Source organism: Lissotriton vulgaris, unplaced genomic scaffold, assembly GCF_964263255.1.
Source record: "Lissotriton vulgaris unplaced genomic scaffold, aLisVul1.2 SCAFFOLD_214, whole genome shotgun sequence".
In the NCBI taxonomy this organism is placed as follows: domain Eukaryota; kingdom Metazoa; phylum Chordata; class Amphibia; order Caudata; family Salamandridae; genus Lissotriton; species Lissotriton vulgaris.
The window spans coordinates 35,292-50,339 of NW_028243866.1; the positions used below are offsets into that span (position 1 = coordinate 35,292).

The 15,048-nt window shown below is 42.6% G+C and overlaps 1 protein-coding gene across 1 annotated transcript in view; it reads left to right on the top strand.

Annotated features, from left to right (window-relative positions):
• Positions 1 to 273: 273 nt before the first annotated feature.
• Positions 274 to 15,048, top strand: part of LOC147668213 (adiponectin receptor protein 2-like) — a 245,207-nt gene continuing 230,432 nt past the window's right edge. The window contains exon 1 of the mRNA XM_086948695.1: positions 274 to 510. Coding sequence (XP_086804821.1) covers positions 343 to 510 — 168 coding nt within the window. The 5' untranslated portion in view covers positions 274 to 342. The remainder of the gene's footprint in view (positions 511 to 15,048) is intronic.

Sequence of the window (15,048 nt, forward strand, 5' to 3'; positions counted from 1 at the left end):
AGTATGTCTCCTCCCAAACGCCTAACAGCATCATCAGTGGTGTATTTCGTAGGGTTACTCCTATCACCTGTGAAGTCTAGCTTGAATCGATGTCTAATAATGTTGAATCACTGGACATTCCCAGATAAACTGAAAAAAAAGGTTTCCACCCTGTCACATGTGTGTAGTTTGATCTATTCTACCAGTTGTGTGTAGCATTTCCTAAGTATATCTTTTTTTGTTTTTGAAGTAGATTCAGCAAATTCACTGAACACTTTGTTTCTTTTCCAGGGCCTATTCATTCTCATTGAACATCCCGAAAGGGGTGACTCAAAATCCCCCAGAGAGTTGTCTCTGTGTCCCATGAGCACACCAGAGGACCTCGGATCAGGGAGCAACACTGAACTGGAGTCCGTACTTCGACTTCGTAAGGGACACATGCCCGTTGATTTGCTGGGGACAGAACCCAACGATGAGCAGTGCAGTGAGCTGGGGCCCCTCTTAGTGGACCCCCCTGCAGTTCAAGAAGACGTAAGTTCAGTACAATTCAAAGCTTCATGATGCATAATGTGTATGTATGCAGCAAAATGCATAGTAAGTTAATGATGTGTCAAATGCATTGTGCTATGTTCATTTAAATTGCTGTACATGCTCTACAGTCTACTAGGCCTTCAGATATGTCCACTGGACCAAGATGGCCTGCTCACTTATGTTTAATGCTATGACCAGTAGGTTTCTCCATTGTTTGGAGCCTGCTTGACAGAGAGGTCGAGAGGTGCCCTGGAAGCCTGTCTTGTGTACCCAACAGTGCTTTTGGGGTAAACCTGTCGATCCTTGAAGATTCTCCCTTTCTCGTTATTGTGGGTCTTGAGAAGCGCAAATGTAATAGCACTGCGCTAATTGCGAGATCTATTGTTTCAAGTTTATAACACCAAAAAATGGTATACTTTCTAGGTAACCAGTCTTGCGTTTGTTTAAATTGGTCATTGGGTGTAACTCTCCAGTAAAGCAGTTACTTAGTTGTGTGTGTACAGGTAATTAAATTGGACACATGGCATTCTGTGATGTAAATGAACAAGCACATTTTAATTTGACTGTTTAAAGGGCTAAACTCCTGATTAACAATAGTAATATAGAATGAAACCCGAAGTGTATTAATAATCCATATTTTTCACTAGTTGATATGCCTCTGCCTTGCATTGTGTACCGTTCGGGGCTGGGAAGGATGGCTAGAGTACAATCTAAAAATAGCTTTCTTCGTCCTTGGAGGCATTACAATACTTATCGAGGTCTTTTGTTGTTGTCACAATAATGAAGTTTTTATAATGATGTGCACGTTACTCTTAGCTCCATCTCTCTCTCGTTCTCCCGCTATAAGCACTTGCAGTGCTTAGCCATAGGATAGGCAACTATACATGCAGCTTTTTTCAAAAGTAAATAAATATTTTTAAAAAGCTGTGGACAGTGCATGCTTGCTCCCTCTTGTCTTCTCACCAACCTTAGTTTCATGGATTCCAAATAGCATTATGAGAGGTGGGTGCTTTGTAATTTGTCAGCAGCTGCTCTCACCTGGGACCCAACTGTTTTGGAGAGCTCGTTATGTTTTAGGTTTTTCCTGCACAGCGCTTACACTGTGCTTGAGATATCTATTGTTTTTAATATAAACTCAAAAAGGACTTGCATCCTGCCTCCTCTCTTTCCTGGCTTTTCATTGGTTCCTGTGCGTGGGACTTACCTTTCCTCTATTTCTATTGGCTGTAGCATATTTTCTTGCATTAACCAATGCTTGTTCCTTATCTGCTTCTCATCAGTTTCCCACCGCTGAAATTCTGTTAACGTATAACAACAATGGTCCTGTCGGGTTCGAACAAGCTTCTTACCACATTTTACTGAATAATTAACACTTAATTTCTTTCCCAAAGGGTCAATCAGAGCAAGAAGCCAAAAGCCAAAAATCTATTAAACAAATCCAAACAATATCCGGTATATCAGGCTATTTTATACAAATTATTTGCATTCACAAATATCCTATTTGCATTGAAAAACAATTTGTACTATTGGAAAGACGGAGCATCAGTTGTGAGAACAGTGAAGTTCAAGTGAAGTGAAGTGAAGTGAAAAAATACTTATATAGCGCGCTACCACTCCAGGGAGTATCTTGGCGCTTAGATTTCTGAAAAGACAGAAGAGGTGTTATGAAGTGCTCAGTGACGTATCGTGCAGTGATAGACTCGTGACTTTATATACAGTGGGGATGGGAGGGGAGATTTTTGGTCAGTCAAATCTTCATTAAATAGTTTATGCTGTGGGCCACATCCGTTGGCTGCTCCACAGAGTCTCTAAGGCTGATCCAAATATTTTTCGTCGACGTTTCAATCCAGTTATGGCCCTATTTGTGCCTCACCGCGGGTCTTCATCAGGACTGTGGGGCAGGGAAGGGTTGAGTCTGGTAGGCCGCCTGTTTGGACAAAATTTGAATAAGTCAGTATTGGATTTTTGTTGTTGTAAGTGTATATTGCTTGGCAAGGAAAGCGTTCACTTCAGGGTGGCCACGGCGGGTCCTCCCAGGGTGTTGACCGGTTCCCTCGTCTGTAAGAAGGTCAGGGGTATGAATTCCTCCAAATGTAGTTCTAAAAGGAATCGAATTAGTGACCCGTCTGTCTTATCCTAATTACAAGTGATGTCCATTGTTGCCCGTCACTCACCTGCTGTCACTTAGTTTGATACAGCAAGCTTCAAATTCGAAATCAATCTGATGATCACAATAAGGAGTCAATCTGTGGGAGAGAAATGCCCTCTATTAGTGAGTTCCCATCACCCTTTGGCCGTGGGTACTTTCTGCTTGCATCTATGACCGATGTTAACTTCACGTAGATTACATCGAGTGGGTACACTAGCGCTGCTGCGAGACACCCATCTGCTTTGGCATTATAACGTCTATGAGCTTCGAAGTTAAGATACAGTTACTCCCATATATCGAGAAACATTGGTATTATAACGTCTATGGGCTTCGAAGTTAAGTTGCCGTTACTCCCATGTATCGAGAAACCTAGGCGTGTCAGCATAATAAGGGCCACATGGATCGGAAGACTGCTGCAATCTGCGCTTACCTTTTCCAGTCAAGTTGTTTGAAAGAGAAGCGCCGGGTTTCTTCTCGCCGTGCGCCTCTGCCGGTTCTCCTTGCAAAAGTGAGATCGCGGTGCTGTTCCCGGCCAGTATTAACTGGTTCGGGAAGCGCGAGGACGTGCCGTGATCGATGCGCTCCGGTTTCTAGGCAATCCTCGGTTATGGAGCTCGGCGTGATCGTGCATTTTGTAGTTTGGAACACTTCCAGAGAGGCTGGAAATTGCGGTGCCTCATTAGCTTGTTCTGCACGAAACAGGCATGTTTAAGTATACAACGAATATACGATGCAGTGCGCTCAGTTTGTGAATGTGGCATGGTGACTTGACATTTCATAATTGTGCGACGATATTCATAGTTGGAACACCTCGAACGCAAAATTTGTGTGCTCTAGTGTCCGCCTTGTAGTTTGAGACACTTGCACTAAGGCTAGAATGGTTCAATCATGTATTCTGCATGAATCAGGCATGTTTAAGTTTACAACGAATACATGAGGCAAAAAATATACGAGTCAGTGTGCTCAGTTTGTGCATGTGGCATGTTGACTTGACATTTCATCATAGTGCTCAGTTTATGCAAGTTGCAAAGTGACTTGGTATATCATCATGTTGCGTCAATGTTCATATTCACATTATACTTAACAGAAAATTCTAGTTACACTTGTGCTACAGTGGAAGACATGAATCAGTAACGTGTCATTGGTATTATTCCACCACAACTAGGATTGCCACTACGTTTCATGATACATATATACTATAATATTTTCAACGACAGTGTAGACGTTTTAGTGTCAGTGTATTTACAAATTGAAGTGAGGATAAAATCATCTGGACATGTATGTACATTTTAACCCCGTATTGCGACGGTGCCACATACAGGCTAACTTGGGAATGTATTGCAGCTGTCCCATCCAAATTATGTCAATGTACACCTGGCACAGGGGATCACGGTTGTTATATACAAATGGTATGGATCATTACATGATTACAGTGTTCATAAAAAAGCATGAGATGGTGTATTTACATATGACCGTGAAAATAAAATCTTCTAGAGATCTGTGTCTATTTCATGAGCATTCTCAGGTGACAGGGAGGATAGTGTAGTCGACCCTACAGCTATCCCGTCTGTTTCTCAGTTTCTTCCTTGTCGTTAAGCCCTTCCTGCACTGAGTTAAGAAGGTGAATCCACCTGCCCTCCTTGTAGTTGAGAGACTTCGTGATAGAACCTCCCCTGGCATTGGGGATGATCTTCTCTACTTCTAGCCAGCCTCCTCCGGTGTGTGATTGTATGTGTTGTAGTGTTCTACTAAGGGGGCTCCTATTGTTCTGCACCTGATCCTGCTCATGTGCTCTAAAATCCTCATTTTTACTCTGTGTTGTCTGTCCGATGTATACTCGTGGGCAGGGGCAGAAAATGGCGTAGATTACATATGTACTGTTGCAGTTCGTGAAGGTATACACCTGTTACAACGCAACTTTTACGACTACCTACTGTTACAACGCGACCATTACAACGCATACCATTACAACGCATTGCGCTGGGGGGCGCTCTAGGATAGGGAATAAGTATAATTTACTATCCAACACCTTCCCTAGTGTCCACGGGGACTGGAGTTAGAATAGTAAATTATACTTACCACTATCCAGCACCTCAAAGCGCTATGCGTTGTAATGGTATGCATTGTAATGGTCGCGTTGTAACAGTAGGTAGTCGTAATGGTATGCGTTGTAACATGGTACATCCGTTCGTGAATGTGTGAGTTGAAATGTTCTGTGGTTATGAGTAAAGTCAATCCCTGCCAGGCAAAAATCACAGGCCTTACAACCATCACATTTGCGGTGTCCTATAACTGGCGGGAGTCCCATGAGATTTCTCAGGTCTGGTTCTTTCGGTAGTTCCAGAAATGCTTTTACCACAGTGTCCTTCACGTTCTTAACCCTTTTGAAGGCAAAAAGGGGTTGTTGTTCCATCCGTAGTTCCCCTGCCACCAAATTCCAATATTTGCATATGATTTTCTTAATATCGTTACTCTTGGTGTTGAATATTGTAACAAATACAATCTTGTCTGTCTCCCTGGTTTTTTCCTTGGTCGTGCGTAGCTGGTCACGATGGCAGTACCATGCTCGTTTTTTGGCTCGTTTCAGAGGCCTTTAGTATACCCCTTTCCCGTAGGTGTGTTGTCAGTACCTCTGATTCCTTAAAGAAATCTTTCCTTTGTGAGTAGTTTCTTCTTAATCTTAGATACTGCCCATACGGCAAGTTGTCTCTCAAATTGCGGGAGTGATGTGAACCATACATCAACAGGGTGTTCCTCTCCATAGGTTTTCCATACAAGCTGTCCCCCCTCCGCCCTGAAGGTGAGGTCCAGGAAATCAATAGATACACTGCTGTAGGCCAGTGTGAGTTGTAGGTCACTGTTCCTGCTGTTTAGCCACACAGGGAATTCCATCAAGTCACTCTCTGTTCCTGACCAAATCATTATAACATCATCGATGTATCTTTTCCAGATTTCAATTTTACTGAGGTATGGGTTCAGTTGGTTGTACAGGTGTTCCTCCTCACAGCTATCCATAAACAGATTCGCTAGACTTGGGGCATATGTAGCGCCCATGGCCACCCCCTTGCATTGGTAGTAGAACTGTCTCTTAAACAGTCGTGGCTGGTGACATTTGAAAGTGGCGGGGCGTAAGAGTTGTGGACGGCGCACTGTGGCGAGCAAGCGCAGCCAGCAAGCATGAACGCATCAAGGGTGCACCTCGCTTTTCTTAACATGACCCTTCTCCTGATGCCTGGTGGGACAGACACATTAAACAGACTCAAAATAACCTCAAAATAAAGCCTTGACTTGCAAATGTATATCCGTGATCTATAAAGGCAGAGACCTGGGCGCCAGGCACGAACAAGACTGGGACTGTAATCACGATTATGGTTTGCCAGTCATGCTTGACAGCACGACGCGACACTCAATACAAAATTAGGCAGCTGTATTTTTCCTTTTTCAAAAATAAATCCCGGCATGGCACACATTGTTTTCTGTATATATTTATATGTAAATCGCAGCAACAAAACACGGAAAACTTGAAGCCTTAAACACAGAAATTCACACTCCGTACACAGACACGGTCTTACTGTGAACAAGGACCTTGATGCTCTAGGTCTGAACTTTTTCCTTTGCAATGTGCGCACCTAGGAACCTAGGGAATTATCATTTTGCCAATATTTTATTACTAATGCAAAAAAAGTGTAAGCATTATTATTGCAATTCCTATGGGCTGGGCGGTCTAGTGACGTACAGAGCAGAGGATTGAGAGGTGATCTCGAGCCTTCATCCGTTTACCCCTGGATATGGTGCAAGAAGGGAGTGCTATGTGCGTGCTCGTGTGAATGATGCCGGGAGGTAGTCGAGACATCTATGTGCGGCTCTAGAGCTTTCAATTTCCTCGCAGTAAAATGTTACAAGCTCTTTACCAGAGAGAGACCTACGGGAAGGAGACACTTTCAATACATGTGAGCCCCTGTTAGTGAATTTGTCAATTTTACCACACAGTCGCGCCGGCAATATGGGTGGGGGGGGGGGGTAGAAATGGTGTTGTCGCTCTGCTGAGGGGAGGGATGGGAGGGATGGGGGGGAATACAGTTGTGATAAATACTCATCTCAAAAAATGGCTAGATGAGGGTCTATTGGATGAGGATGAATACCTTTTTCTTAAAGTGAACCGCCCCAGGTACCCGTGTTTCTATACATTGCCAAAGATTCACAAAGGCCTACCATTTCCACCAGGTAGGCCAATTGTATCGGGCATTGGGGGGCCAACGGAACATTTGTCCCAATTTGTTGATGTGTTTCTGCAACCGATAATGTCTAATTTACCTTCCTACATCAAAGATACGCGTCACATCTTAAACATTTTGGGAGACATAAAATGGGAGACTGGAATGGTATTGGTTACTCTTGATGTGATCTCGTTGTACACGAGCATCAAGAACGAATTAGAACTGAAAGCCTTGGCCCGTTTTCTATCTTAAAGACCTGCCAGTCACTGGCAACATACACAAATGACTTTGGCGATGACTGAACTGATATTGGAGAATAACTATTTTTTGTTCAAAGGTGACTGGTTTAAACAAAAACAAGGAGTGGCTATGGGCTCCAAATTTTCACTGGCGTATGCGAATATTTTTATGGGCTGGTTAGAAGAAAAATACATTTGGGGCCCTGTAGCAAATGAATGGAATGGATCTATCCTGTATTGGGGTAGGTTCATAGACGACTGTATTATGATTTGGACAGGATCTATGCAAGCCTTAGATGGGTTTTTCACGTATCTTAACAATAATGATGTGAATATAGGTTTTACCACTTGCCACAGTACGACAAATATAACATTCTTAGATGTTGAGCTATATGTAAAGAATGAACGTATTGAAAGCAAAATGTATTGTAAACCTACTTCATGCAACACAATACTCCATGCGAAGAGTGCTCACCCACGTCACCAAGTTAGAGCCATTCCGTTTGGTGAGATGCTTAGAGCCAGGCGTAACTGCAGCAAAACTGAGAATTTTAATAGCTGCATATGTGATATGGAGAGAAGATTTGTGCAGAGAGGTTACGACAAACAAAATGTGAAATTGGCTAAACAGAGGGTCCTAAAAGTTGGGCACAGTGAGACATTAAAGCCTTCAGCCAAACATGGTCAAAAGGATCAGCCAATCAGACTGATTACAACCTATACTCCGAAGAGTAATGTTTTGGTGCAAAGTATGAGAAAACATTGGGGTATTTTGAAACTGGATAATGTTCTAAAACAACATATAGGGGGCAGGCCACAAATCTCCTAAAGAAGGGGTCAGACTTTGGGCTCCCTACTAAGCCCGAGTTATCCAGTATCACAACCACATGTCATATGGCTTGATCAATATGCAAAGGGATTTTACAAATGTGGCCATTGTGGCATGTGTAGATGTGCAAAAGACAAAACAAAAAGTTTCAAAATCAAGGATGGAAAACGGTATGATATCAAAATGAACATCACATGTAGTACTAAATTTGTAATCTACATAATTGAATGTAAATGTATGAGGGTGTATGTGGGCAGCACAATTCGCATGCTTAAAGAAAGAATGGGCGAACATCTAAGAGCAGTAAAAAACAATGATGTGAGGTATCCGATAGCGGAACACATACATAACTGTGAGAAGCAGGACTATAGCAAAAGTTTCAAATTCTATGGTATTGATCATGTGACTGTTGACCCACGAGGTGGGAACAGAGAATTGAAATTGAGGAGGCAGGAAGCACGATGGATCATGCGCCTTAGGGCGGTAGAGGAAGGATTAAATTATGATCAGGAGCTTCAATTTTTCTTAGGTGATTAAAGAGTACCAGCGAAATTTGTGACTGACTGATGCACATTACCTATATGTGAGTACACATCAGATGAGGTAAGGTTATTTGATGGGTATTCCATAATACTCATTATTATTAACTTTATGGTCATATAGTATACAAATCTGCTGTTTTAAACGCAGTACAATGATAACGCCGAAAGACTTTGAGAATAATGCTGGATTAAATACGCTCAATTAACAATGGTATGCACTGCTGTAATTGTTAAAACTCGCTATATAAAAAGTATATTTGGAAATTCATAGAGGAGAAGGCCGTATAGATATAAGTTTTTTGAAATTATCCTTGAATAGTATGTGAAGTATATTCGTTTTAAAATGGCTGCCGCATTATACAGGCACCTCTGTAAGCACTGATTTGGTAGCCCGTCATCAGTGTCTAGCGGCGTCTAGTTTAAACCAGGAAGAGGAAGGAAAGGTGTTGTCTCCTGTACTCGGGACGCAACCGAAAGTACCGAGCAAGGTAAGCCGGGGGCAGAGGGAAGCTAAGATTTAATTAATGGAGAGGGGAAGTGTTAGGAGAGTAATATACTCAATCTTTAACTCAACAGGCTCAAAAGAGATGCGGTATGAACAATAGGAGATTGATGAAAACCGGCAGACTCACAAGGTACGAACCCGGCCTTTAAAACTTTAAGAATGGGGAAGGAAATAACAAACAGTGCACTCGGAGCTAAGAATATACTATTGATTGTAGGTTTTTAACCAGCACACGAGGAAAACAGAAAGGGCTAAACCAATTGGGACGCTATTAATTGGAAGTTGACCTGCAATATTTCAGGTAAGCGAGGCCGATATAGATGTAATGTTAGAATCACGCAATGATTTTTGCCAAGCATAAAAGTGAAATTAATCCAATTCACGTATAGGTAAAAAGTTGGATGGCGTGCAATAAATGATTCTGAGGATATAGAAGTTGAAGGAGAGGAAAGCAATAAGAAAACGTGAGGTAGGTTCATAAATAAAAATAGATGTATGTATTACGCATTGATCCAAAGTGCATCCCTAATTCTCAATGGGTATAGAGTGAAGATGTATATTTTCTCTATTCAAACAGAGAGTTGTGTAAAGCCAAGTTGAGGTAAATATAACCCAGATTACTTGGTGATTATGCATGTTGGGCAATAAGATATTCACGAATGGTCTTGGTCAGAAGTAACCACTTTCCTTATGTTTTGGTGCATGAAATGCTTTAGACACAGGATAGAGTGTAACACAACCATGTATTTCATTTTACTTTAATTTATTTCAAATTGTATCAACCAAAAGAAACACGGTGAAGATGTTAAAATATGTTCAAAGGGCATGCAATACATTGCTTTATAAGGGTTTCTATTGAGCACAAGGTTGTCTTTAGGGGTCTTGATGAGGCTCTATAAGAAGTTATCAGATTAATTGAAATAAGGGGTTGTAAAAAAACGCTGTTTGTATTATTTCCTGCCCTGAGGAAGCCGATGGGTTCTGTATAACCTCGGCGAAACGCGTTGGCATGGCATGGAATTGGAAAATAAAAGAAGAAAGTGTGGAAGAGCCTTGAGACTGATTTGACATCGTTGAATTATTTACTTTAAGAGACTTTAACAACTATGATATGTTGAGTGCTGCAGTATCATATTGTTAGTGGGATGGGGGGTAAGCGGGATAATTTTAAATAAAATAATAAAACAACAAAGTCAATAAGCATAACTTACCTTACCTTCCCGCTGGCGCCTTTAAGTTAGTTCCGACTCCCGCCCTCCTGTTCTACTAGTCACGCAGGAAGCCAGGCACCCTCCCTCCCCTCCACCACAGCACAGCACTGTGATTGGTCCGGCCGGCTGCCCCAACACCACGTCATTTCTCTGTATGCTGCAGCATACAGAGAACAGTAGAGTGGGAGGGGTTACTCGAGTACAGGGGGGAGCGGCTTGCCCGCTGTTTTTAATACAGTTAATACTGTCTGTTTGAACAGCCTCTTAGGCTGCCCAAACAGACAGTATTAACAACAGTGGGGAAAGCCACTCCACCCTGCCCTTGAGTAACCCCTCCCACTCTCACAAGCAGGAACTTCTCTGCTTTCTCGCCGTGCGAGAAGGCAGAAACAAATGGTAGTTCTCTACTATTTGTTTCTGCCTTCTCGCACGGCGAAAAAGCAGTGGGGCGGTGCCCAAACGCCCCCATGGAGGATCCGCCACTGCTCTTAAATATGAAGTAGTTCCTTTTCATAGCAGTTTCCAGAAGTGAGATCACAAAGGTAGTTGGGATCCAGTAGGGTCTCGATCTTAATTCCAATGTGTTCCTGATCACATCCACTGCTTCATCTTGAGGGATAGATGTATCTAAAGAGCACACATCAAGGGTGACCATTATTTGGTTTCTTCCATCAAAGGGTTGGCCTTCTAACAATTGTATTATTTGCATACTATCCCTTACATATGATTTAGTTTCAGGGACCCAGGGTTGGAGAAAATAATCAATAAATTAGTTAAGTGGTTCCAAGACCGATCCACACACCGATATTATGGGTCTTCCCGGTGGTTTCTCCAATCTTTTATGCACCTTAGGTTGCGTGTAGAGGGTCCGGATCCTTGGTTCACGTTGGTTCAGGAAGTCGCGCTACTGTTGACTGAGGTAACCCTCCTCCATTCCTCTTTTTGTGGTGTCCTCTATATGCTGCTTGATGTCTTGTGTGGGGTCTTTCCCAATTTTTCGGTAGCTCTCCTGGGCCTGTAGTTGCTGTTCGATCTCCCAGACGTAGTCCTCCACATTCTGTACCACGATTGCTCCCCCTTTGTCCTCCGCTTTGATCACTCTTATCAAGTGTAGTCAAAGCCAATTTTTCAGTCTTAGTGGTGTTATACCTGATATATTTCCTATCATCAAGTAGCTGCATGGTATCCTCTAAAACAATCTTTTCAAAAGCCAGTATTCTGTCTGACATCATGAATGCTGTCGGTGTGAATGTAGATGGTGGTCTAAAGGTGGTTGCGGCTTGTGAAGGTGAGAAAGTGTTTTTGGAGAAATAATATTTAAGTCTTATCTTCCGGAAGAAGCGCTGTAGTTCAAGTTTTACTTGAAAAGAATCTGGTTTAGAAGTCGGTACAAAGGATAACCTCTTGGATAGGATATTCTTCTCTGCGGGTGTCAGAATGTAATTAGATAGATTGATTATGGGATCAAGGGCATCAATTGTTATTGCAGTCTGGTGTCCTGGAGAGCGGTATTTCTAGCTCTCAAAGCTTTCTTTCCAGCGATAGAGTCCAACTCAGTCCTACTTCAGACGGACAATACGACCACCATGTTCTATCTGAACAAACAAGGAGGCACGCGCCTCTCAGTAATGGCAGTGCACCTTCCAGGCGAATTGAACGTAAAAGCAGACGCACTCAGCAGGCACTTCGAAGATCAGCCAGACTGGGTGCTAAACGACAAAGTGGTAGAAGAGCTTTTTCGTTGCTGGGGTCATCCAGCCATAGACTTGTTTGCAGACGACTAAAACGCCAAATGCCGCACCTTCGCGTCCAGGTTCCACCGGCCAGGGACGCAGGGGAATGCTCTCCTGATGGATTGGTCGGGAACATTCGCTTACGCATTTCCTCCCCTGGCTCTGATTCCGAAGGTAGTCTCCAAGCTCCTCAGGTCGGACATGGAGATGATCTTGATAGCTCCGGATTGGCCACGGCAGTGGTGGTACCCGGACCTTCTGCATCTGTCTGTGTCCCCACACAAACGACTTCCTTGCAGGCCGGACCTGTTGAGCAAGATGAACGGGAGGATACTGCATCCCAACCTCCCATCACTGAACCTAACCGCATGGCACCTGAGGTCCTGCAATATGGACATCTGAACTTGCCTCCCGAATGCATGAACATTTTATAGGAGGCTAAGAGGCCTTCCACGAGAGCGTCCTATGCGTTCAAGTGGAAAAGGTTTTTCTTATGGTGTAGGGCTCATCACCTGGATCCTACTAAAGGGCAGGAGGAGGTAATTCTGCCATACCTCCTTTCCTTGGCAACTTCTGGATTGAAATATGCTTCCATTAGAGTGCATCTGTCAGCTATAGTAGTGTACAGGAAATCGCCTCATCAGATTTCTTTCTTTCAGGTTCCGGTGGTTAAGGACTTCCTCCAGGGGTTGAAAAAAGTCTATCCCCCTGCGCGAAATCCTTCTCCTCCTTGAGAATTGAACCTGGTTCTATCCAGGTTAATGTCACCTCCTTTTGAACCTATCCACAAGGCTTCTTTGCAACATCTATCTTGGAAAGCAGCCTTTTTAGTGGCAATCACATCAGCGCGCAGAGTAAGCGAGATACAAGCGATTTGTGCGAAGGAACCATATACTGTTTTCCACTACAATAGGGTGGTCCTGAGGGCTCACCCATCCTTCTTGCCTAAGGTGGTTTCTGATTTTCATATAAATCAGTCCATCTCCCTCCCTTCTTTTTTTCCAAATCCAGCGACCCCAGCCGAGCGGTCATTGCACTCCTTGGATTTGAAGAGAGTGCTCAAGTTCTATTTGGAAAAAACCAAGGGAATCAGGAAGTCGGATCAGCTGTTCGTGAACTATGGTTCGATGCGAACAGGTTTTCCAGTGGCCAAGAGGTCCATCTCTAGATGGATTGTCTCCTGCATTAAATTGGCCTACCAGCTTGCAGGCAAGCCTTTATTGGTGTCACCCAGAGCGCATTCTACCAGAAGGAAAGCGGCCACGGTGGCTTTCTTGCACAACATTCCAATGTCAGAAATATTCAAGGCTGCAACCTGGAAATCAGTTCATACCTTTACGAGGCATTACTGTCTAGAATCTGATTCCAGGGCCGATACTCAAGTGGGACAAGCTTCTTTGAGGAATCTATTTGGGTAGCCTGCGGCCTGTACGAGCTTAGTTGTTACTAGGCTTAGTATGGTTATTACTGTATTGTTACTCCTTTGCCCGCAGGGAGATGAGGTGAGGCTCGCTATTCTATTCTAATGCTTATGACTATTGATGAGGATCCCCTGGAAGAGAAGGATTAGTTACTTACCTGTAATCCTAGTTCTCTTCCAGGGGTATCCTCATCAAAGTCATAAGCAACCCTCCCGCCTCCCCGGGCAAACGACATTCTTTAATAGGGAGATATTGTTAACCTATTTGTTACTGGGTTTTTTCAGTCTCCGAAAAGAACAACTGACCTAACTGTAACTCCTGAGGCATGATGGGATACTGGGGGTCATGGGTGCCTTAAAGGCACAGTGTCCGTTTACTGCTATGCAGCTACATGTTTGCTTTTCAGTCTTTTTAGACTGTGTGTTTGCAATGCAGCCTGGGAGCTTACTATGCTTCCAGTGAGTTATGAGAATTTCTACTGCTTTCTGAGCATTAAAACAGTTTCTAAACAATCTTTGGTGTTGTTTCTCATGTTTCTAATGCTTATTATTCATGTATGGTGGAAATTCTTCACAGCATATTTCAGCTCTGATGTTATTTGACTGCTATATATATATATGTTTATATATATATATATATATATATACATATATATATCAAGCACTCAACACTTCGAACCAGTATCCGAAGGAGACGACACAGCGTAGTGAAAGAACCTTCTTTATTTCAAAAGTCGCTTACGACGCGTTTCGCCTGACCCAGCAGGCTTGGTCACGATAGGGTTTGTGTCAACACATACATTCATTTAAAGTGCTCAATACTGACGTGATGCATCACGTGACATACAAAATCATAGAAATAGAAAAGTTATTTACACATGCTCTCATCGTGCACAGCATTAGAGTAAAGAATTATATTTCAGTGTCATTTAGATAAAGGTATCAAAATGCAATATACATAAATAAAGCCTCTAATCAAAGTGGTAAAAAACGGTGAAAGAATGAATAAGAAACAATAAATATTTCTTTCATCTATACTCATTCCTCTACCCCAATTCGGGACATTCACACAGTTTTTTTGGTAAAGCCAATTCGGCCCAAGTGGGCTTATTTTGATTCACCAAAACCACCTCAAATGGCAATTTATAAGCAATAATCAGCCTCTAAATTCAATATTATTTAACTAGTATTCTCATTGTGCATAGATGATTAGCTAATACTTTTTCAAAAAGATAAAGCCCCAGTGGGCAAACCCAATCTATTCTACTTATTGACTATAAGAGCACTTATTTAAAAACAATCCATTATTACATTTCTCCTAGAGAAAATGAACTTCGTTGATGCAGGAAGTCGAGTAGACCACAAAAAATTAATTTTAAAGTCATAAAGTAAATCATAGGTGAGTGTATAGATCTTCTTCAATGTTCAATCCATACGGGCTTTTTGTATTCAGTTCAACTATGTACCATGACTCCAGTTTGCGCAGTTTTTTCACCCTATCCCCCCCTCTTTCATTCAAGGGCACGGAATCAATCACATAGTAGGACAGACTGTTCACATTCTTGTCATGGAATTTTTCGAAGTGTCGGGCGACTGGATATGACCTGTCAGCATTTTTTATCGCCCTCAAATGTTGTAGTATCCGCTGGTGAACGGGTTTAATTGTACTACCAACATACTGTAGATTACATCC